General features: G+C 49.3%; 1 protein-coding gene across 1 annotated transcript in view; it reads left to right on the forward strand.

Moving 5' to 3' along the window:
• The window catches only part of LAMC3 (laminin subunit gamma 3), a 109,371-nt gene that overhangs the window by 44,277 nt on the left and 39,922 nt on the right, over window positions 1–25,172 (forward strand). The window contains exons 10-14 of the mRNA XM_060251396.1: window positions 1,321–1,522; window positions 3,055–3,167; window positions 4,486–4,704; window positions 21,915–22,103; window positions 23,670–23,915. Of these exons, the coding sequence (XP_060107379.1) occupies window positions 1,321–1,522; window positions 3,055–3,167; window positions 4,486–4,704; window positions 21,915–22,103; window positions 23,670–23,915 (969 nt within the window). The remainder of the gene's footprint in view (window positions 1–1,320; window positions 1,523–3,054; window positions 3,168–4,485; window positions 4,705–21,914; window positions 22,104–23,669; window positions 23,916–25,172) is intronic.

The raw sequence follows: 25,172 nt of genomic DNA on the forward strand, positions 1-25,172 counted from the left end.
AAGGGAGGAAGGAAGGAGGGAAGGAAGGGAGGAGGGAAGGGAGGAGGGAGGGAGGGAAGGAAGGGAGGAGGAAAGGAGGGAGGGAGGGAAGGAGGGAGGAAGGAAGAAAGGGAGGAAGGAGGAAGGAAGGAGGGAGGGAAGAAGGAGGGAGGGAAGGAGGGAGGGAGGAAGGAAGGAAGGAGGGAGGGAGGAAGGAGGGAGGGAGGAAGGGAGGAGGGAGGGAAGGGAGGAGGGAAGGAAGGAAGGCCGGCCGCCCCCTCCCGCCAGCCGTCCCCCCCCCTGCTTTCGGCCCCCTTACCTTCTTCCAGGGCGCGGCCTCCCCTCCGGGCGGGCGGGCTGGCCAGGAGGCGCAGCGGCGGCTGGTGCTGCTGGCGGCGCTGCTGGCGGGGCTGGCGGCGGCTGAGGAGGAGGCGGCCGAGCCCACCGACCCGGGGCCTCCCGCCACGCCTCCGCCGCCGCCGGCCCGCCTCCGCCGCCGCCTCCGCCGCCTCCCCCTCTGCCGCCGCCTCCCCCTCTGCCGCCGCCAGCGAGAGGAGCCGGCGGGCCGCGCGTGCGGTCGGGGAAGGTGGCGAGTGAGGGGCCGAGCGTCCCTGCGCGTGCGCACGGCGGTGTGGCGGGCCCTACGCCGCCCACTCTCCTGGCCCCGCGCATGCGTAGAGCCCACCACACTGCCGTGCGCACGCGCAGGGACGCTCTGTCCCTCACTCGCCGCCTTCCCCGACGGCGCGCGTGGCCCGCCGGCTCCCCGCTGGCTAAACTGGGACCTCTAATAGTCCCGGTATAGCCAGCCCGGGAGGCGGGAATTGGGGGCCAGAATTGGGACTTTCCCGGGCAACCGGGACGATCTGGCCACCCTAGTTAACAGCCTAGCATTTGGTGTTCCAAACCATGACCGATTTCCCGCTAGCCTGACCTCGCTCTCACTCTCCTCTTCTCCGCGGGGCTTCTGTCAGATTTCGCACAAGCTGCCCCGAGGCTGCAACTCGCTCCGGCTCTTTCGTGCAGCAAACAAGATCCTCTAAAAACCAGTTTCTGTTTAGCACGTGAAAAAGGCAAAGCTAGTTGCAGCCCTGGGGCAGATAGTGGGAAATCCAACAGAAGCCCCACAGAGAAGAGGAGCATGAGACCAGCATAAGGCTAGTGGGAAATCGGTCCATGTCTTTTAAAGATTCTGGAAAGATTCTGACTCAGGCTGCTGAGATGTGGACCCTCAGGGAAGGGAAATGCCTGTTTTTGCAGTCTCCTGGATGAAATGGCACAACAGGCTTTCCCCATAGTGTCCACTTTGCCAATTGTTTTTATCTTCCTCTCAATTCCTAGAAAAGTTCCTGCGTGACCAGCGTCTCAGCTACGGCCAGCAGGTCTCAGTGCTGTTTTGCACCCCGGACAACACCTCCAGTGCTTCTCCTTTTCCCCTCTGGCTGGTTTTAGAGAGCGATGGCATTGTGGTGTCAGCAAGGCACTCCAGTGTGGAAAAGCACATGAGCAGCCCACTCCACGAAGAATATACAGTGACATTCAGGTATTTATCTTCCCACCTCTCTCCTTCCCCTCTCCTGTGTCAATTGAAAGCATTGTTTCTTTACAACCATTTAAAATTCAGAAGAATGCAGATTTGAAACAGCAGCATCACAGCTATTAGCTGAAAGGTAAAAACAGAATAAACTAGAGTCAGCTTAAAACACGAAACACCAAAACAAAATGGAGGATTTTAAAAATAATAATCTGCGTATGTATACTTACCCTGACCTGGATAGCCCACAGTAGCCCAATCCCATCAGATCTCAGAAGCGAAGCAGGGTCAGCCCTGGTCTAAGTTTGGGTGGGAGACCATTAAGGAAGTTCAGGGATGCTATGCGGAGGCAGGCAATGGCAAACCACCTCTGAATGTATATTGCCTAGAAAAAACCAGAGGGTCCCCCTCAGTCAGCTGCAACGATGCAGAGAGAGAGAGAGAGAGAGAGAGAACGAACTATAGGTATTACTAAGGTTGGAGTCCAGGGGCACCTTTAAGACCAACAACATTTTATTCAGAATGTAAGCTTTCATGTGCATGCACACTTCATCAGATAATGAAATGGGGTACAGTTAAGCAGCGCTTAGGGTTGCCAATCCCCAGGTGGGGGCAGGGGATCCCCCGATTTGGAGACCCTCCCCCCACTTCAGGGTCATCAGAAAGCGGGGGGAGGGGAGGAAAATGTCTGCTGGGAACTCTGTTATTCCCTATGGAGATTTATTCCCATAGAAAATCATGGAGAATTGATCCACGGGTATCTGAGCTCTGGGGGGGCCTGCTTTTTGGGACAGAGGCGCCAAATTTTCAGTATAGCATCTAGTGCCTCTCCTCAAAATACCCCCCACGTTTCAAAAAGATTGGACCAGGGGGTCCAATTCTATGAGCCCCAAAAGAAGATGCCCCTATCCTTCATTATTTCCTATAGAAGGAAGGAATTGAAAAGGTGTGCCGTCCCTTTAAATGTGATGGCCAGAACTCCCTTTGGAGTTCAATGATGCTTGTCACAGCCTTGATCTTGGCTCCACCCCAATGTCTCCTGGCTCCACCCCCAAAGTCCCCAGATATTTCTTGAATTGGATTTGGCAACCCTAGCAGCGCTACATATTACTTGTAAGTAGTGGTTAAGCATGCAAAATAGTATGCTTAACGACTACCCTTACACTCTCAATAAAACTTTGTTGGTCTTGAAGGTGCCACTGGACTCCAACTTTGTTCTCTTGCTTCAGACCAACACGGCTGTCCATCTGTCTATAGGTTTGACTGTCTTTTTGTGGAGAGTTAAAGCAGTTACAAGACAGGGATGTGCTATGCGCTTTGGTGCAGTTCAGTTAACCTAATAAACATTGGGTAATACCAGAAAGGTTGGACTAGCAATGCCTTAATAGTACTCAGGGATGTAAGCGGTTATAAAAAGGTCAGCTACTGAGACATGGAATAGAAGTGAGCAGAGACCCAAGAAGGTTTCCTTATCTGAAGTGAGCCTTTTATCCTGTGCATAAAGAACTCTGCATTTCCATTCTATGACTGGTCTTCCACAGGCTTCATGAGACTGAGGGAAAGATGCAACCTGAGATGTCGTCTTTCCAGTTCCAGCGCCTCCTTTCCAACCTGACAAAGCTTCGCATCCATGTTGAAAGCAGCAACAGGCCAGGTATGGGATCAGAGTGGATGGGGGGGGGGGGGGCAGGTGGCTCTTGACACAGTAGACCAGGGGTGTCAAACCTACAGCCCATGAGCAACAACCAGCCTGCTCAGGGCTTTAATCCACCCTACGGCTCTCTTCTCCCCCCTGCCCCCTTCCCCTGTCTGTCCTTACCCTTCCCAGCTCAATCACAGGAAGCAGAGGGCAGGGCTGCTGAACTTCCCAGCTCCTCTTCACCAGCAGAAGCTCCTCTGGGTTCATTTGAAAGACATTGCAACTCCAAAAGTCGCAAAAAAAAAATGCAGAATGGAATTTCCATTCCCAGAGACTTTAATGGAAAATTCATTTGGCATTTTCTTTGCAACTTTTTTTGTACTGCAATGTATTTCAGTGGAATCCATACAAGTCAATTGGCATTCTTGACTCCCATTATCTACAAAGAGTCTTCAGGACTCTTCCATTTCAAACTACCCTGTAAAAAAACCTGAGCTCCTGCCTGGAGAGTCACCGCCAGGAATTGGGGTTGTGGGAGGGGGGGGGGTGGAGAAAGCTTGCAATGCCCAGCCAATTCATGTTTTCCTAGGCTCCGAGCATTTTATATATATATTAGTTTAGTTTCTGCTGTGATCCTTGTGCTTTTTCTTGATTTTTTATTTTAAAAATAGCATTTATTTTTTTAAAAAATGCATTGCCAAATCCCACTATTCCCCCAACTCTACCTTTTGTCCAGTAATCTTTTAAGGTGGAGGGAGGTTTGGGAGGTGCCAGACATCAAAGACAAATAAAACACTGCAAGGGTGTTACTGTTTTAGGCTATTATTCCACAGCACTGACAATCTCACTGAACTAATATAACTGAAACCAGAAACATCAGAATAATCAGAATTTCAACGTGCACTTTTAATGACTGCAAAACGTTTAGAAATGATTTTATTGCATATTCTGTTTTTTTAATATTTTATATTGTTTTTAACTGTTGTTAGCCACCCAACAGTTATGCAGAGTTTATATCCCACCCACCAGGGGAGGGCGGGATATAAATTTGATAAAATAAATGAATAAAATATTTGTATTTTAGGTTTTTCAAAATAACTTTAATTTTGCTAGTCTGTGTCCTTTATAAAATTTATATCTCCACTACCATTTTATGAAACACATGGCCTGGCCCGACAAAGTCCCATTTATGTCTGATCCAGCCCTCATAACTAATGAGTTCAACACCTCTGGAACAGACAAAACTTGTACCCTTTGAAAAAGATAGACAGGCACTTTTACAGAGGTGAACATGGCCTGTTTTCTCTCTGCTTATCCCTTGGCATTTCCACAGGTAGATTTTCCTTGAAGGAGGTCCGGCTAACCTCTGCTCACCCAGGTCTCTCCCAGCCGGCTTCGTGGGTGGAAGAATGTACCTGCCCTCCAGGGTATGTGGGTCGGTTCTGTGAATCCTGCGCTCCAGACTTCAAGCGGGAGGTGCCCTTTGCCGGCCCATTGACCAGCTGCATCCCTTGTTCATGTAACCAGCATGGCAGCTGCGATCCTAACACAGGTCAGAATTCCTCTCTCTGCCTGCCTTTCATGTTTGTACCTGCCTTTCCTTCCAAGGTTTTCAGGACCTGAGGTGATCTTACTTTCTCTTCCTCTATGCCCTGTGCTTTCCCAGGGGGCTCCAATGAAAATGTGCTTGTGTCACCCCAATGCTCATGCCAAAGGTCTTTCACTTGTGAGCTCCTTTCCCTCCCTGCAGCCTCATTGTTGAAGGTTCTGCCCTGTGCAGCAGAGAGCCAGTTTGGTGTAGTGGTTAAGTGTGCAGACTCTTATCTGGGAGAACCAGGTTTGATTCCCCCCTCCTCCACTTGCAGCTGCTGGAATGGCCTTGGGTCAGCCAGAGCTCTCTTATCTGGGAGAACTGGGTTTGATTCCCCCCTCCTCCACTTGCAGCTGCTGTAGGGTGGCCAGACCGTCCCGGTCTCCCGGGACATTCCCGGATCTGGCCACCCAATCCCGGATCCCGGGCTGCCTATACCGGGACCATTAAAGGTCCCGGTTTAGGCAGCCCAGGAGCCGGTGGGCCGCGGGCGCGGGCGGGGAAGGCGGGGAGTGAGGGAGGGAGCGTCCCTGCGCCTGCGCAGGGCCCCTGCGCACGCGCAGGGACGCTCCCTCCCTCACTTCCCGCCTTCCCCGCCCGCGCGCGGGGCCCGGCGGCAGTGGTGGAGGCCTCTCCGTGGCCTCCGCTGGTCGCTGGTCGCTGGAAGGCTGGTCCCTGTAGGCCCTCCAGACTCTCTGGAGGGCCTTCAGGGACCATTGGAGGCCGCGGGGAAGCCGCGGGGCACCCGGCGCTGGTCCCGGAAGGCCTTTCCAGAGCCTCTGGAAGGCCTTCCGGGACCAGCGCCGGCCAGCGAAGGCTTCCCCGCGGCCTCCGCTGGTCCCTGCAGGCCCTCCAGAGTCTCTGGAGGGCCTGCAGGGACCCAGCGGAGGCCGCGGGGAAGCCGCGGGGCACCCGGCGCTGGTCCCGGAAGGCCTTCCAGAGGCTCTGGAAGGCCTTCGGGGACCAGCGCCGGCCAGCGAAGGCTTCCCCGCGGCCTCCGCTGGTCCCTGTAGGCCCTCAGAGTCTCTGGAGGGCCTGCAGGGACCAGCGGAGGCCGCGGGGGAAGCCGCGGGGCACCCGGCGCTGGTCCCGGAAGGCCTTCCAGAGGCTCTGGAAGGCCTTCGGGGACCAGCGCCGGCCAGCGAAGGCTTCCCGCGGCCTCCGCTGGTCCCTGTAGGCCCTCCAGAGTCTCTGGAGGGCCTGCAGGGACCAGCGGAGGCCGCGGGGAAGCCGCGGGGCACCCGGCGCTGGTCCCGGAAGGCCTTCCAGAGCCTCTGGAAGGCCTTCCGGGACCAGCGCCGGCCAGCGAAGGCTTCCCCGCGGCCTCCGCTGGTCCCTGCAGGCCCTCCAGAGTCTCTGGAGGGCCTGCAGGGACCAGCGGAGGCCGCGGGGAAGCCGCGGGGCACCCGGCGCTGGTCCCGGAAGGCCTTCCAGAGGCTCTGGAAGGCCTTCGGGGACCAGCGCCGGCCAGCGAAGGCTTCCCCGCGGCCTCCGCTGGTCCCTGCAGGCCCTCCAGAGTCTCTGGAGGGCCTCCAGGAGCAGCGGAGGCCGCGGGGAAGCCGCGGAGAAGCCGGCGCTGGTCCCTGGAGGCCAGCGCCGGCAGCTCCCTCCCTCCCTCGCCGCGACGCCGCCGCCGGAGGACTCCCCGCCGCCGCCGCTGGACTCCGCCGCCCTGGAATAAGGTAAGGGGGCCGAAAGCGGGGGGGGGGGGCGGGGGGCGGCCTTCCTTCCTTCCCTCCCTCCTCCCTCCCTTCCTTTCTTCCTTCCTTCCCTCCCTCCCTTGCCTTCCTTCCTTCCTTCCTTCCTTCCCTCCCTCCCCCTTCCTTCCTTCCTTCCTTCCTTCCTTCCTTCCTTCCCTCCCCCCCTTCCTTCCCTCCCTCCCTCCCCTTCCTTCCTTCCTTCCTTCCTTCCTTCCTTCCTTCCTTCCTTCCTTCCTTCCTTCCTTCCTTCCTTCCCTCCTTCCTTCCTTCCCTCCTTCCCTCCTTCCTTCCTTCCTTCCTTCCTTCCTTCCTTCCTTCCTTCCTTCCTTCCTTCCTTCCTTCCTTCCTTCCTTCCTTCCTTCCTTCCTTCCTTCCTTCCTTCCCTCCTCCCTTCCTTCCTCCCTCCCTCCCTCCCTTCCCTCCCTCCCTTCCTTCCTTCCCTCCCTCCCTTCTTCCTTTCTTCCCTTCTTCCCTCCCTCCCTTTCTCCCTTCCTTCCTTCCTTCCCTCCCTCCCTCCTTATGTTGTTATGTGATGCAGAGTGTTGGACTGGATGGGCCACTGGCCTGATCCAACAGGGCTTCTCTTATGTTGTTATGTGATGCAGAGTGTTGGACTGGATGGGCCACTGGCCTGATCCAACAGGGCTTCTCTTATGTTCTTATGTGACACAGAGTGTTGGACTGGATGGGCCACTGGCCTGATCCAACAGGGCTTCTCTTATGTTCTTATGTGACGCAGAGTGTTGGACTGGATGGGCCACTGGCCTGATCCAACAGGGCTTCTCTCATGTTGTTATGTGATGCAGAGTGTTGGACTGGATGGGCCACTGGCCTGATCCAACAGGGCTTCTCTTATGTTGTTATGTGACGCAGAGTGTTGGACTGGATGGGCCACTGGCCTGATCCAACAGGGCTTCTCTTATGTTGTTATGTGATGCAGAGTGTTGGACTGGATTGGCCACTGGCCTGATCCAACAGGGCTTCTCTTATGTTGTTATGTGACGCAGAGTGTTGGACTGGATGGGCCACTGGCCTGATCCAACAGGGCTTCTCTTATGTTGTTATGTGACGCAGAGTGTTGGACTGGATGGGCCACTGGCCTGATCCAACAGGGCTTCTCTTATGTTATTATGTGACGCAGAGTGTTGGACTGGAGGGGCCACTGGCCTGATCCAACAGGGCTTCTCTTATGTGACAATACTGACTTTGGTGGACCCAAGCACTGATTCAGTGTAAGGGAGCTTTGTGTTTGTGTCTTCTAGTGCAATTTTGTTCTCAGATCCTGTATTTACTTCATCAGTATATGGGATAAGGCACTTTCTCAACTGTGCTGCATAATGCAGCCTATTTATTTTGTCCTGTTGGCTCTGTTGGCTCTATCTGCGCCACCTTCATCACTTTCGGGGTGTGGATCCCCCAGTGGAGTGGTCTCCCGACTCCCTCCGCCGGCTGTTTCTGAGAGCCCTGCGCCCCCTCTTTCATTTGATATGTGTCCCGTGCGGGTGCCACCCTCCCGCCGGGAGATGCCGCAAAATGAGCCCCCTTGAGGCTTATGGCGGCAGGGCTCGGGGGAAGCGAGCTAGACTGCTGTTCTTTTGAGGGGTTATAGAGTGTTTCGAGCCCGTCCCTGTGGCATCGGTCCCATCGTTGTGGGGCCCAGGGGGCCGGCGCAGCAGCACGCTGAAGCAGCCTGTCGGTCACTTCCAGGTTCCTGTCCTGCATCTTGACCGGTGTTATTAGTGACAGGCTGCTTCGGCGTGCCGCTGCGCCGGCCCCCTGGGTCCCACAACGATGGGACCGATGCCACAGGGACGGGCTCGAAACACTCTATAACCCCTCAAAAGAACAGCAGTCTAGCTCGCTTCCCCCGAGCCCTGCCGCCATAAGCCTCAAGGGGGCTCATTTTGCGGCATCTCCCGGCGGGAGGGTGGCACCCGCACGGGACACATATCAAATGAAAGAGGGGGCGCAGGGCTATCAGAAACAGTCAGCGGAGGGAGTCGGGAGACCACCCCACTGGGGGATCCACACCCCGAAAGTGATGAAGGTGGCGCAGATAGAGCCAACAGAGCCAACAGGACAAAATAAATAGGCTGCATTATGCAGCACAGTTGAGAAAGTGCCTTATCCCATATACTGATGAAGTATATACAGGATTTGAGAGCAAAATTGTTTCCGGCGGTGATATTTGGGGGATTTTTGGGGACGTCACAGGAAGTGCTGTGAAGTCACTTCCTGTTTCCGGCAGGTGACGCGGGGGAAATGATGTCACAGGAAGTGATGCCACTTCCTGTTTCCGGTGGTGGCATGACATCACCGGAAGTGACGTCACCGGAAGCGACGTCACTTCCTGTTTCCGGCGGCGCACAGGAAGTGACGTCACTTCCTGTTTCCGGCGGCGCACACCCCCCCCCCCCCCCGTGTCCCTGGCTGGCCTTCAGACATTATGGTCACCCTAAGCTGCTGGAATGGCCTTGGGTCAGCCATAACTCTGGCAGAGGTTGTCCTTGAAAGAGCAGCTGCTGTGAGAGCCCTCTCAGTCCCACCCACCTCACAAGGTGTCTGTTGTGGGGTGAGGAGATATAGGAGATTGTAAGCTGCTCTGAGTCTCTGATTCAGAGAGAAGGGCGGGCTATAAATCTGCAGTCTTCATCTTCTTCATCATGTTCTTTTTCCTTCTGTAAACAGCCCCATCCTCTGTGGGGCCAGGAGTTCAGACCAACAAGGAAGTGGCTTGCTCTAGGGACAACCGGTCTATGTGCTAACCAAGCAGGGATTTGAATCCAGTCCTCCTCCAGTCTGTGTCCTACGGGATTATTTCAACACAGATTGATCCATGCGTAGCTCTTCCTGCCTGAAACAAGCAAGGAAGCATCAGTTCATCTCTGGAAGCCTGATTTGCTGTCTAATCACTGTGCAATTACACTGTAAATTGCACATAATGTGTCTGCATAATTTTATCTTTGTGGAGGACGTTAGGAATAGCACTTGAAGCTACAAGGCCTGGCATGCAAAACAGACACAGGGGATGGAAATGGCAGCAGGGGATGTGTGTATGTGAAAGAGACAGAAGGAGAGATGACACTCTTTTTTCCACAGGGATGAATTCTCACAGAGCTATAATCATGGCAACAATAGCTGAGCATAATTCATGATTATTATAGCAGTGGAAGTGAGCTTTACAGGCCTCTAAAGAGAGAAGGAGGTTCGGGGTCGGGCTCCGAAGGCGAGTAGCAAGAGGTCAGGCAGCCCAGGAGTAGTTTGTTTACTCCCAACTCTGTACGAGTTGATCAGGCCGAAGAGCCAGACTCAAGAGCCAGATAGGAACAGCTGTAACCTAATCAGCCCATTCTGCTGCCTGCTCCCCACTGAGTCAGTTACTGCAACACTGCCCTCTGGCCAGCCACACTGGAGCCCTCAAACACAGCAGAGGTTGCAAAACCATAGGCGTCCCGACCCAGGATTGCTCCCCCAGGTCAAGTTCTGCACAGTTCTCACCAATAACCACTCCCTCATTGGACGGATAAGGGTAGTTTATTAAGTGATTAAACAGGTACAGGATGCATGATACTTCGTGCTGAAACTGAGGTGTCGCTTAGGGTTGCCAATCCCCAGGTGGGGGCAGGGATCCCCCGGTTTGGAGGCCCTCCCCCCGCTTCAGGGTCATCAGAAAGCGGGGGGAGGGGAGGGAAATATCTGCTGGGAACTTTATTATTCCCTATGGAGAGCTATTCCCATAGGAAATAATGGAGAATGGATCCGTGAGTATCTGGGGCTCTACGGGTGCTGTTTTTTGAGGTAGAGGCCCCAGATTTGCAGCGCAGCATCTGGTGCCTCTCCTCAAAATACCCTCCAAGTTTCAAAAAGATTGGACCAGGGGGTCCAATTCTATATGCCCCAAAAGAAGGTGCCCCTATCCTTCATTATTTCCTATGGAAGGAAGGCATTTAAAAGGTGTGCAGTCCCTTTAGATATGATGGCCAGAACTCCCTTTGGAGTTCAATTGTTCTTGTCACAACCTTGCTCCTGGCTCCACCCCCAAAGTCTCCTGGCTCCACCCCAAAGTCCCCAGATATTTCTTGAATTGGACTTGGCAACCCTAGTGTCGCTTAGTACTTAGTTACTTAGTAAGGCCTCAGGCCTCAGTCGCCTTAGATATAGGCTGTGATCACACACACTAAATAATGCACTTTCAATCCACGTTCAGTGCACTTTCCAACTGGATTTTGCAGGTTCTCACAGTAAAATCCATTTGGAAAGTGCACTGAAAGTGGATTGAAAGTACTTTATTTAGCGTGTGTGATCATAGCCATAGATTTGGGTCCATCCATTATACATTCAAATGCAAAGCACTAAAATCTACCAGTTACATTCCCCTCCATCCCCCACCACTGGGGAAGGCAATGGCAAACCACCCCGTAAAAAGTCTGCTGTGAAAACGTGAAAGCAACGTCACCCCAGAGTCGGAAATGACTGGTGCTTGCACAGGGGACCTTTCCTTTCCTCCCATTTCCCACCAACCTTCCAAGCCCCTCAGCATGAAGAAACGAAAGTATACCTTCTCTAGGAGTCAGATCACACAAGTCGGCCTTGGTGCTGTTGGGTTCCCTTTCCCAGGGTTGAAATAGTTACTTAGTAAGGTACAGACAACAACAGGCAAAGCAGCCAATAAGCAGCTAAGCAGGACCCTGAAAGGTTACATGAAGTCAATTACAACGCAGTGTCTGAAATAATGGCAAGAGGCACTCTTGACACCACAGCTTAATCTTATGAAGGGTTGTAGATTGATTTGGGTGCCCTAGAGAACCCAGCAAAACCCTTGTATTGCAAGCCCCGCTAACAGATTTGGCACCCAGCAGGGAGACCCAGGCAGCATTGACAGACCGAGCATCCGTTCTCCACTCGGGCTGCCACTGATTCCTCATCTGATTTTATTCTGCATGTACACAAAAGCTTATGTTCAAAATTAAACTTTGTTGGACTTAGAGGTGCCACTGGACTCCAACTTGGTTCTGTTGCTTCAGACCAACATGGCTAAATCAATCTCCTAGGGAAATTATGTTGCCACCAATTATTGTTATCATGAATGGGCTCTTTTCTCAGTTACATTTGTATTTGTCATAATATCACCACACTCTGTCCTTCATGCATTTCATCGACTTTTGAGCCTATTGTTTGCCATGTTTCTTTCCATAACCATCTGTGTGTGTGTGTATGTGTGTCTGTGCTTCATACATCTGATGGTATTCGCTTCAATCCATGAAAGCTTCTGCCACAATAAAAAAGTGTGAATGTTCGAGGTGTCCCAAGCCTCTTGTTTGTTTTTGCTGGCACTGATTTCCACAGCTACAGTCACGTGGCTGGGGAGGGCTGGGCTAGTTGTGTGTGTGGGGGGTGTCATCTGTGGTTGCCTGCTCTGGATGGTCCAATTTATTCCAATGGACTCCATGAAGAGTGGGGGGGGGGGGGGGTCTGACAGGATGCTTCCTGCACCTTGGATTAACATTGGCTGACGAGGCCTTTTCCCTATCTCCTCCAGGCCCATCAGCTGTCCCCCTCATTCTCTGGGTCTGACCTTGCCACAGTGATTCATGCTACAGTCTCCTCCAGATTAGATTACTACAATTCATTCTATGCAGGGCAGTCCTTGAAGGCACTTCAGCAAACTTCAGGTAGTTTTGGCTGCCTGGCTGTTGACTGGCTCACTGTGGCTTGCACACGCCCAGCTCACTCTGTGGCAACTACACAGGCTTCCAGGTTTGTTCCCAGGTCAAATTCAAGGTGCTAGTATTAACCTTTAAAGCCCTAAATGGTCCAGGACCCTCATACCTAAAGGACCGCCTCTCCTCTTATGACCCCCTGCTGTGACTTTGTTCTGCCACATGTGGGCATTTAGTGGTGTCAGGCCCTCCATTTGCCCATTTGAGAGTGAAAAGGGCCTTTTCCATCCTGGCACTGACCTGAGGGAATGAAGAAGATAAAAATGAAGATATTGGGTTTATATCCCACCACCCACTCCGAATCTCAGAGCGGCTCACAATCTCCTTTATCTTCCTCCCCCACAACAGACACCCTGTGAGGTAGGTGGGGCTGAGAGGGCTTTCACAGAAGCTGCCCATTCAAAGACAACCATTGTGAGAGCTATGGCCCCAAGGCCATTCCAGCAGCTGCAAGTGGAGGAGTGGGGAATCAAACTCAGTTCTCCCAGATAAGAGTCCGCACACTTCACCACTACACCAAACTGGCTCTGGATGCTTTGTATGAGAAGACTTGCTCTGAGGGACCTGTCTGTGTTCCACAGGGCATGTAAGACTGAGGTGATTCCTCCAGGCATTTCACTAAAGTGATTTTGTGGGCTCTACCATTAGTGCTGTTGGTCTTTATGGGAAAAGTTTTGCTGAGTTTTCCATTGGATTCTCTTGCTATTGTGGGTTCATTATTGTACTGTTATGTTCTCTCAGCTGCTAGGACATTGTATGCGCAGCTTTGGAAACAAGGAACAATACCAGAGAAATGGGACTGGATTGTGAAAGTTTTATCGTGGAGTGAGATGGACAAATTAACTAAAACTTTAAGAGACTATGACTTAGACTTATTCAAAAAGGAGTGGAAGAAATTCAAAGGATATATGGAGAAAGAGTGGAAAGTAAAAAGACATTGGACAATTTTTTAGTATTAATCAAAAGTATTACATTTTGATAGATTAGTGGTACCTTTAGAATTAACTGGAAATTTATAACTTCGGGGAAGTCAACATTGGAAGGAGGGGGGGTGAAATATCATATGATTTAGTATAAGAAAGCGTTAATTAAATATTGTAACCATGTGTTATTAATAAATTGTTAAAACACATTATTGTACTGTTATGTAGACAGGAGTATTAAGAGGATAAAGCAGGAGTCTGGCCCTGAGTTGGTCTGCCTGATGTTGCTGGGATCTGTATGAGAGCAAAGTGGGCATCTTTGTTTGTGGCAGCTCTTAGTACCAGAGTCCATGGCGCTGTTCAGTAGTTTATCACTGCAGCTGAGTTGTTTGAGGTTCGTGGACTGTCTGTGAGCAACAAAACGTCAGCCCCCTCCCCCGCAGTGCCTGCATGAGGGAAGAGTCACTCTCCAGCACGTTAATAAGTTGTTAATAATGCGTTGAACTGGCTTGAGTTGGGAGCTGCAGGTGACCACCAGCAGTGGTGAGAGCCAGAGTGATTCCTCACCGGCATTTGCTCTTTCCCCGCGCTTCTCCTTCGTCGGCACAAGCCATCGATCCCTCACCTGTTGCTCTGCAGAGCCTCTTGCTCCGGGGCTCCTTCCCATTTCTGTCACAGCAACTGGAACTCCAAAAAACCAGCATCCTGTTGCTGTGACAGTAATAGGAAGGAGCCGTGACGTAAGAGGCGCCCACGGAGCAACCAGTGGGGAATCCATCGCTTGAGCTGGCACAGGGAGAAGAGCGGGGGCGGAGCAAATGCCAGTGAGGAATCACTCCCAGTTTGGTGTAGTGGCTAAGTGCACGGACTCTTATCTGGAAGAACCAGGTTTGATTCTCCACTCCACTTGCAGCTGCTGGAATGGCCTTGGGTCAGCCATAGCTCTCACAGAGTTGTCCTTGAAAGGGCAGTTGCTGTAAGAGCTCTCTCAGCCCCACCCACCTCACAGCCCCACCCACCTCTGTTGTGGAGGAGGAAGGCAAAGGAGATTGTGAGCCACTCTGAGACTCTGATTCAGAGAGAAGGGTATAATCTTCTTCTTCTGTTGTCATTTTCTTTGGGCTTCTCTTGCAGCAAGCTGTGCCTGGGTATCGTTCTGTTATGTCGTTAGGCACCCCGAGCCCTATTCCGAGGGAGGGGTGGGATCTAATCTAATAAATAAATAAATGCTCCTCTTCCGTTTAAAACAATTTTATTTAGTAACATATGGTAACAATATCTGTTTCTTGCATCATTAATAACTTCTTTTTATCTATCCCATATATTACTTTTTAACCACCCCTCCCCCCGTTACTTGACCCCCGCCGGTGTTATTTACTTAAAATACTGATATTTAAAGGTACCCTTAACTAATAAAAACAAAAATTAATATCTTTCTTCCTTCTAATAATTAATCATTATCAAAAATTGTCCAATGTCCTTTTATTTTCCATTTTTTTCTACATATCTTCTAAACTTTTTCCACTCCATCTTAAAAACTTCTAGATCATAGTCTCTTAAAATTCTTGTTAATTTGTCCATTTCACTCCATGTTATAACTTTTACAATCCAATCCCATTTCTCTGGTATTTTTTCTTGCTTCCACAACTGCGCATACAATGTCCTAGCAGCTGAAAGCAAGTACCAAATTATAGTTCTATCTTCTTTTGGAAATTTTTCCATTTGTAATCCCAACAGAAAAGTCTCTGCAACTTTCTTAAACTCATATCCCAAGATCCTAGAAATTTCTTGTTGAATCATCTGCCAATACTTTTTTGCTCTTTCACAAGTCCACCGCATATGGTAGAAAGAACCTTCTATCTGGCATCTTATTGTTCATCTTTGCCAACTTTTTAGGAGTCATATACTATCTAGACATCATTTTAAAACAGTTATCTTTAATACTATGACATGTCGAAAGTTTTATAGAGTTCTTCCACAAATATTCCCAAATTTCCATCTGTATTTCTTTATTTACATTTAATCATTTGAGATTTTACTACTTCATCTTCCGTAGACCATTTCAAAAGTAATTTATATAGTTTTGAAATTAATTTTTCACTGTCTCCAAGCAGAACTTTTTCCATTTCTGTTTGCTCTTTTCTTATTTCTTCAGTTTTAATATCCTTTTCCACCAGGCTCTTTATTTGTTGCATTTGGAACCAGTCATATTTATTATTTAGCTCTTCAGCAGTTTTCAATTCTATTTTGCCACTTCGTATTTTTAATAGTTGATTATATGACAACCACTTTTCTTCACCCGTCTCAGCTGTTATTTTTATTACTTCTGCTGGCACTATTTCTTTATTCTGTAGTAAATCTTCATTTAATCTCCATCTTCTTGACTTTTTAAACAATTTTGTAATCCACATTATTGGGTTATGATCAGCTCCTATTTTAGGTAAAATCTCTATTTTCTTTGTTATAAGGCCTAAGTCCTCAGTGCCCCACAACATGTCAATTCTGGAAAAAGTATTATGTCTTGCTGAAAAAAAAGGTATAATCCCGCACTTCAGGGTTAAATTTTCTCCATATATCTTCCAGGTTTTCTTGTTTAACCAGTTCAAAAAAAGACTTTGGCAATTTCCCTTCCTTATTATTTTTTTTTCCCTAGACCTATCCAGTGTATTCTTAATTGTTCCATTAAAATCTCCCATTATCAAAACTTGATCATATGTCACTTCATCAAGTCGTTGTATAATGTCTTTTTTAAAAGCATCCTTTGCTCCATTTGGTGCATACAATTCCAATAACAACTTTTTTTTGCATTTAATATTATTTCTACTGCTACAAATCTTCCATCTTTATCTTTAAACACTAATTTCGGATCCAATTCTTGTTTAATATAAAAAAATCACTCCTCTTTTCTTCTGTTCAGCCAATGAACAAAATTCTAGTCCCAATTGCTTATTCCATAAAAATTTGTAATCCCTTTGTTTAATATGTACTTCTTGTAAACAAACTATATTACAATTTTGCTTTTTAATCCAATGAAATATTGCCTTTCTTTTTTGTGGTGAATTTAGTCCATTTACATTCCAAGATAATAATTTGTAATCCATCATGGTGCAAATTCTTTATGTTCTTCACAAAATCTACGCAGTTCCTGTGTATTTGTAATTGTAACCCTTCTTCCTTGAAGTTCAAAGCTCAAACCTTCAGGTATTATCCATCTATACCTCATTTCATTGTCCCATAATTTTTCTATCAGTTTCTTATATGCCCTTCTGTCATTTATCACTTGTCTTGGCAACTCCTTCTTAATTCTTACTCTGCTGCCTCCCACTATCAGTGTTTTTTCAAAATTTTTATTCATAATCTTTCCCACCATTTCTTTTGTCATATATCTTATAACCACATCTTTTGGTAGATTCTTTTTTTTGGCATAAAGTGAGTTCACTCTATACATATAGTCATACATGTTTCTAGTCCCTTCAGGATCTTCCTCCAGAAATTCTGCAATTATTTTTATTATGTATTCTTTCAAGTCAGTTTCTTCCTCCTCAGGTACTCCTCTCAGGCGTATCTGGGTCTCCAACAATTTGCAGTCATGAATTGCCACTTTTTCTTGTATTTTTAGCAAGGTGGAATCATGTACTTTCACTCTCCCTTCCACCTCTTGCACTTGCTTTGATGTTACCACAGTCTCATTTCTAAGATCCTCTATATCTTTTTTTAGCTCTTCAATATCTTTTCTAATTTCTTTTTTGGAAGCAGTTATCATCTCCAGTCAGTTTGGTGTAGTGGTTAAGTGTGCGGACTCTTATCTGGGAGAACCAGGTTTGATTCCCCACTCCTCCACTTGCACCTGCTAGCATGGCCTTGGGTCAGCCATAGCTCTGGCAGAGGTTGTCCTTGAAAGGGCAGCTGCTGTGAGAGCCCTCTCCAGCCCCACCCACCTCACAGGGTGTCTGTTGTGGGGGAGGAAGGTAAAGGAGATTGTGAGCCGCTCTGAGACTCTTCGGAGTGGAGGGTGGGATATAAATCCAATATCTTCTTCATCTTCTTCTTCCTTCATCCCTTTCATCATCCTGGCTTCCATTGCATCCAATTGCTCCTGCATTTTCTCCAATGAAGCAGCCCTTGCACGGGTTTGCTTCTGGTCTGACATGTAAAAACACTGAAAAATTTGACCTCACCAAATTAAATTTCAGCTATCAGGTTTAAAAGAATAAAGCTTGCTTTCTTCAATAAGCCTAATTTCGCCATCCTCAGAGCCTCCTGGGCTCAGATATTTATTTTTAAAGTTTTTATCTTCTCCAAAATGGCGGTCACGACTTTCTGCCTCACTTAAAAAAATTTTTTTCCTTTTTCCTCTAGAGGCTGCTTAAATGATTATTAGCAATATTGTCCAATAGCCTTTACCTTATAGTTGTCACCTCTGTCGGCTCCCCCAATTTTTAATGTCCCAAACACTTTAAAAAATTTTATTAAAACTTTGACCTCCTTGTAATGGCTGCCGATGTTTTTCTATGGTATTATAGTCCTAGAGTAGTCCTAGAGTATTATAGTCCTAGAGTAGGTTGGCTGCTTCAATGATTTCCCTTTTTCATCAAATACTTCCTGCTTTACTTGCCTCCAAATCCTGTTTTCGCTGGTAGAGAGATCTCACGATACTTGACAAATTTCCTGTGTTGACTGTGGAAGCTGCAATTCTATGATGATGGGGCTTTTTCTCAGAAACCGCAAGTAGACCAAACAATAAATTCCTTCTCACTTTTTAGCACTATCCTTTAAATTTACACAGTCCAAATTTCGCCCCTTCCTTTCTTCTTCCAAGCTTTCTAGATTCCAATTTCCCACCTTCTGATTTTATTTTGTTTAATTTTAATTAGTCCCAGAATGAAAGATAGCGATCTGTACCTTTTCTGTAGTTATCCAGATCAACACTGGTCTTGCATAGCTTTAGATGTTTAGTAGAATCAAAGATTAGGATCCTGTCGAGCTTAAGTCAAGTAAATGACTCTGGAAACCTCTGCAGATGATGAAAATGCAACTCGTCTCCAGAGACTCTTCAAAGTCTCAAAAAAGCCCCCCTCCCGGAACTCCCTTTTAGCCAAAGTAAATCTCCTCAAAGTTTCCTGTGCATATCTTGTACTAATCTCTGACTGAGAAAAGTAAGCAGTAGGCATTAGATTGCCTTTCACTACCCCGAACAGAAGTTCCAGCCTGCTCCCCTTCTGAGAAGCAGTTCAGCTCAGCATTTTCCAACCCCGGAAGTCCAATAAATGCTCCTCTTTAGCAGCTCCAGTCTGATGATAAAAAATGGGCAGGGTTTCTCAGCGTGCTATCAAGGGAGCAGGGCCAGTGTTTAATTTCTCAAAAGAGAGGCCTGTGTAGAAGACTGGCTGTGGGTTCTTGAAGAAGTCGCAGTTCCAAGGGCCCAAGCAGGGGTGATTTGCGTGGGCAGAGTGTCTGCTCTGTTCCCTCCGGAGGCCGCCAACATCCGGCTTCTTCTTCAGCTCCACAGCTGCAGCGTCTGGATGGCTTGCCAGGAGCAGCTGAGATGGCAAAGGCTAGTTCAAAGGGAAGGTTTTAACAAGTTCCTGAGCTTTGCCAAAAGGGAACAGCACAATGTTGTGCACAGTCTCCCCAGCCATCCACCCCAGCATATTTTAGTATTACGGAACTCCACCATGCCTGGTTTCTTTTTCTAGTTTCACGTAATTACCGGATGCAAGTCTGGGGCTTTGATCTCCCAGTTCTAGGGCTGCCATTGCAACCGAACATCCATCAGATGTCTGATTTTCTCTCTCTCTCTCTCTCTTCATTGCTTCCCCATCTCCTCTTTTCCCGTCTTGGGGGTGGGGTGGCACGGATTTGAATTCTCTCCCGTAGGAGAAACACTCACATGGGGAGGAAGAAAGTGAGGCTGAAGTAACATGCATCACAGAGAACTACAAATCATGGCTACAGGAACAAATCTGCGGGGGATCCTCAAGCTCTCACACACACACACACCTCAGCATGGGGCCCCCAAATGAAAGACTTCCATCAAGTTTGTCATGCCCAAACTGTGGTTTGCACTCCACCCTCCAGAGCAGCATTCCAACCTGTGGCTTAATGAGAGCCAACATGCATTTATGGCTCAGACATAATTTCTTACTGAATTTACCCCCTACTGGGTCCCCCAAGCAGCTCTCTTCCTATTCGATCCTCCCACAGCCCTGTGAGGTAGGTCAGGCTGAGAGTGTTTGGCTGGCCCAGGGTCACCCTGCAAGCCCCCGCAGCAGATCTGACGGGGATTTGAACTTGGGTCTCCCAGTCCAACACTTTAACCCCTATGCCAGGCTGGCTCTGGTTTGCAACTCAAGTGTTGCCTTTAGGACTCAGCTTGCGGTAGGGTTGCCAACTCCAGTCTGGGAAATTCTTGGAGATTTCAGGGCAGAGCCTGGAGAGGACCTCAGCAGAGATGTGATGCCCAAGAGCCCACCCTCCAAAGCAGCCCTTTTCTCCAGGGGAATTGGGCGCTGTAGTCTGGAGATCAGTTGTAATCCCAGGAGATCTCCAGCCCCCACCTGGAGACTGTCAAGCATGGGTTTTTATCCAGATAATGATGACGATGATTGCAGGTTTGATGTGCGCTCAGGAGGGAATGCTCTTCCCACGCGGTTGGTGGCAGCAACAGAGCTGAGCCCCTGTGCTCCAGCCATTCCCTCCTCCTGCAACCCCAAGCAGTCTCTCCAGTGGCTGCCGGGATGGACAAGGGGCCCCGTCCCAAGTTCAGCCCTGCTCCTATGGCAGAGGGCGGGGCTGCCTTCCTCCAGGTGGGACCCAGAAATCTCCTGGAATTATGACTGATCTCTCCAAACTGCAGATCAGTCCCCTGTGGAGAAAATGGATGCTTTTGAGAGTGGAAATACACCCCATCGAGGTCCCTCCCCTCCCCTAACCCCACCCTGTCTACTAGGCTCTGCCCTACGGTTGCCAAGTCCAGTTCAAGAAATATCTGGGGACTTTGGGGCTGGAGCCAAGAGACATTGGGGCGGAGCCAGGAGCAAGGGTGTGACAAGCATCACTGAAGTCCAAGGGAGTTCTGGCCATCACATTTAAAGGGACAGCGCACCTTTTTAAATGCCTTCCTTCCATAGGAACTAATGAGGAATAGGGGCACCTTCTTTTGGGGCTCATAGAATTGGACCCCCTGGTCCAATCGTTTTGAAACTTGGGAGGTATTTTGGGGAGAGGCACTAGATGCTATACTGAACATTTGGTGCCTCTACCTAAAAAAAACAGCCCCCACAGAGCCCCCAATACCCGCGGATCAATTCCCCATTATTCCCTATGGGAATCGTTATCCATAGGGAATAATTGCCCAATAGACATTTCCCTCCCCCCCCCCCCCTGCTGCTGCTTTCTGATGACCCTAAAGCAGAGGGGGGGCCTCCAAACCTGGGGATTGGTAACCCTCTCTCTCTCTCACACACACACACACACACACACTTACTGGGTCTGGTTCCTCCACAAGGACATCTGAAAAAAACAGGGGCTACATTGCTCTCTCTCTCTCTCTCACTCTCTCTCTCACACACACTCACTTAAACCTGCCCAAGATCTACAGCTGCACTGTGGCTGTGGGGCAGGGCTTCCCCTGCCAGCTGGCCGGGGGAAGCCTGTAAAACTGGGGGGCTCCCCTGCTGGGACCTGGGAATTGGGAAGCCTACTCTGCCCCCCCCCCCCGCTCATTTCCAGGCATTCGCCAGCCCTGGTACAGGAAAACTGTCTCCCAAGTCTGTCTTAAGGCAGACTGACCTCTCAGGAGCTAAGGAGCAGCAATGGACTTTTAAATATATAAACGTCTGAGGGGTTTGTTGGTGACCTTCCTGTTTTATTCTTGTTGGGTTTTTTTTTAACTTTTTAAAATATAAATATTCCTCTAACTCTTTCCTAAATCTATGTCTGGGCGACACACCACTGCTGTCGGCCTGCAGAAAATGTGGTGTTGATTATTTCTGATGTAGTTTGGGTTTCATATTGAAAACAGCTTCCTTCTGTCTGGAGCCAGGCCTGAGTTGTGAAGCTGCAAACCAAAGCAGGGCCTTGACATCTGAGACGTTCATAGGCTGCATCCGTTTTGAAAAGGGCATCGTCTCTTTCTCTTTTTTTTACTCTTTTCATTGGTTTTACAGTGTGAAGCAACTGATGATTTGCAGAAACTTGAATGGCACAGAAACTTTGCATCAATAATGTGCTTTTTTTGCATTCTCATTTTCCTGTTTCTCCAGTCGGTTCCACATGTGTTTTGCTCCCTCTAGTGGTTGATTTAATATTACATTGGTTCATGTCCAGCATATCTCTCTGCAGTTTTAAATTGTGGGTTTTTATGCCGGAAATAAACCTGTGTGGTATCTAATTGACCTCTAGAGGGAGCAAAACATGTGTGGAACGGACTGCCCCCCCACCCCCACCCCGCACCTCAGGAATTTACAACAAGGAAGATGAGAATTCAGAGAAGCACAGAGGTTATCAGCAGTTGAGCCTTTCTGAAGGCATCAAACAAACTTGCTAATTTCACAGCAGACGTTGCTGATTTCATTTCTGTGATGTTGGGCAGGAGAGGAAAGATTGTTTTATTTTCAGCCAAATTGGGACAATCTAGCCGAGAGGACAAAACTATGAAGCAGAGTGGAAGGAAAGGAAGAGGGAAACAGACCTCTGGACACAACAACCGTGCTAGGACCATTGGTCGGCTCTAAAATGTCCACTGTTGGCAACATCTTTTCTGTAAACATTAGCTGGGGCCAGAAGAGCCTTGAACTGACTTTCCTCCTTGTTCCTCCCTCCCCCAGGACTGTGCCGATGCCTGCACCACACGGAGGGGCCTTCCTGTGAGCGCTGCAGTCCTGGTTTCCATGGCAACCCCTTCCTAGGCCATCCTGAGGACTGCAAGCCTTGCCCTTGCCCAGCCCAGACTCCCTGCACTGCCCTTCCAGTCAGCGGAGAGCTGGTCTGTACCCATTGCCCGCCAGGACAGAGAGGTGGGTTAAACTGCCAAGAAAAAGGACAGAAATGGCCTGTCCATCAGCGGTGTTTTCAAGCATGCTCGTGACATTTCTGTTAGGGGTCGCTTGTGGATGTGACCTTGAGGGACAGATGTGAAGTCTGCCATGCTGCACCGGAGCCAGAATCCTTTGGAATCAAGTGACTTTTTTAAGTTCCTAGTCCTCTGTGTTGTAAAGCAAAGCTTGGGAACCTGCCCGTGCCTTTCCTCTTTCACCATTCTCCTCTCTGCCTCTCTTTCCAAGGCCACCAGAAATTCCAGGGAGCAGATGGTAAAATTTAGGCACCCGGATTGAATTTTCAAAATGTTTTAATTGTAGGATTTGGAGAATGGGTAAGTTTTTTTAGGGTGGAAGGGAAAAGACACCATGCTCCCTTCATGGGTGGAATGGAAGTTCTAAAACAATTTTAATAATTGCAAACATTAAAACACAGGAAAGTGGCTCTCTGTATTGAAGTCCTCGTGGCCAAAGGGCATGCTGATATATTCGACAGAAGACAGAACAGTATCTTTCAGTGACTAACCTGGAGGTACTTTGAATAAAAAGTTCAGCTCATGGTGTGTTCACTCATCTTGCTTTCTCCTTTCGGTAAACAAGTTTGTCAGGCTTTGGGATGTTTTTTAAAAAAATCTCCATTGCCTCTTTGAGTAGCAGCGATAATGGCGTAAAAGCAGGTCGCAGCCTTTTGCAGACCACTTTCAGCTTTGTACACACATTCATTGGGAGGGTCACAATGTGCTTTGAGCTCTGGTTTTGACGCACTGGTGTCTGTGGCAAATCATGTGCTACACTCCATGTGCCAGACTCTGGCTGTTCCATTTCCGGCTCCTCTTTGCCTCTGGACTCCTGAGGAGGACGAAGTGTGCAGGGATTCTGGTTGTCTTGGAGTGCGGCCAAGAGTCCAGCAAAATTTCACTGGACAGTGTAAGCAGCAGGCCCCTAGACAGCCTTACAATCCATGTTTTATTTATTTTTATGTTTATACAAATACCCCACTTCTCTCCCCACGGGGAGCATGATCCTCCCCTCTCTATTTTATCCTCACAGCAACAGCCTTGTAAACTAGGCTGAGAGAGAGAGGAATTGGCTGATCCAGTGAGTTTCCAGGGCCAAGTCAGGACTCACGCCTGGCTATACCAGTTCCAGATGGCAGTCTGGCATTCTGATCATGTGATGCTGAAGTTCTGTGGCTGAGACTGCAGGCATGGGAGGGGGGGCAATCTATCTCAGGGCTCAGGATCCTAGGGAAAGGGGGGGGGGTTAACTCTTCTGCCCAGGCTGTTTTTCTGATTAAAAAATGACCCGTCCCATTGCAAAATACGTTAAGCTTGGGGAGGGAAAAAAATTTTGACAGGCGCATTTCTGAGAAAGAGAAAGGCATGTGTGGAAAGAATTCTGCTCTCCTTCCCTTGCCCCACTCCACATCAAGCTCCTCCACTTAAAGATGTGCTTTAGGCTCAAATAATAACACTGATCTGGAGTTCCAGTCGCATGTAGTCTCGGCCTTGGCCAAAGCCCAACTTCTTCTGCTTTTTTCCCCAGGGAGGCTCTGTGAGCTGTGTGATGACGGCTTTTTTGGAGACCCCCTAGGAAGGAACGGCCTACTCCACCCTTGCAGTCCCTGCGCTTGCAATGACAACGTGGACCCCAATGCTGTCGGCAATTGCAACCCCATCTCAGGCCGCTGTCTGCGCTGCCTGTACAACACGGCAGGGGAGCACTGTGAGAGGTGCCAAGAGGGCTTCTATGGGGATCCACTAGCAGCCAGCCCTGCCCGGAAGTGTGCTGGTGAGTACAGACTCTCAGCTCTGCCCGGGAGCCACCCTGGAAACATTTGACCCGTGGTTCGGACGGTGTTTCATTTTCTGCTTTTCATGTTTCTAGAATGGATGTCAGGGGTGATTCCATGCTTTGGGAGGCCCTGGGCAGAGAACTTCCATTGTCTGCTTACCACCAGATCCCGCTGGTTGCACCTCCCTTTCTGCTCCCCCCATGCCCCCTCACCTGTGTGTCCTATCTCTGCTGGCTGCCTCAGAATCAATTGTTTGCAGTTGCAAACTTTCTCTCACCCCCTTCACTCCCAGCTCCCCAGACTGCTTTGCCTGACTTTGCCCTTTGCCTGACAGCTCTCGACATGCACATGGGTGAGATCCTGTAACCCCCATGCTGTTCTCCAGCTTGTTTAGCCAGCAGCACAGGCCATGGAGCACTTGTGCGCAGGTGGGGGAAGCTGTGTGGCTGCAAGGTGAGTGGCTGTGGGACTGGTGGCTGCCCCAACTTAGGGTAGGCTGGTGCTGGCCCTGTTGAATGCGCCTACTGATCTAGAAGCTCCCACTTGAGCCAAGACAGGGGTAGGGTTGTCAGTCCCCAGGTGGGGGCAGGGGATCCCCCGGTTTGGAGGCCCTCTCCCTGCTTCAGGGTCATCTGAAAGCGGGGGGAGGGGAGGGAAATGTCTGCTGGGCACTCCATTATTCCCTATGGAGACTGATTCCTAGAGAGTACAGTGGAGGATAGATCCACAGGTATCTGGGGCTCTGGGGGAACTATTTTTTGAGGTAGAGGCACCAAAATTTCAGCATAGCATCCAGTCCCTCTTCCCAAAATACCTCCAAAGTTTCAAAAGGTTTGGACCAGGAGGTCCAATTCTATGAGCCCCCAAAGAAGGTGCCCCCCTATCCTTAATTATTTCCTATGGAAGGAAGGCATTTAAAAAGGTGCACAGTCCCTTTCAATGTGATGGCCAGAATGCCCTTTGGAGTTCAATTATGCTTGTCACACCCTTGCTCCTGACTCCACCCCCAATGTCTTCTGGCTCCACCCCCAAAGTCTCCAGGCTCCACCCCCAAAGTCCCCAGATACTTCTTGAATTGGACTTGACAACCCTAGGAAGGGGTGAGCTTTTTGTGAGAAAGAAAAAAGCACTCTGCACATGCTTGAAGACACTTGGTTGTTTTTTTAAAAAAAACACACTATTTACCTTATCTTGAAATTGAAATGCAAATCGGCAATGTTCAAGTATCATCTCGTATAACTGCAGTTCCAGTA

Source organism: Heteronotia binoei, chromosome 12, assembly GCF_032191835.1.
Source record: "Heteronotia binoei isolate CCM8104 ecotype False Entrance Well chromosome 12, APGP_CSIRO_Hbin_v1, whole genome shotgun sequence".
In the NCBI taxonomy this organism is placed as follows: Eukaryota; Metazoa; Chordata; class Lepidosauria; order Squamata; family Gekkonidae; genus Heteronotia; species Heteronotia binoei.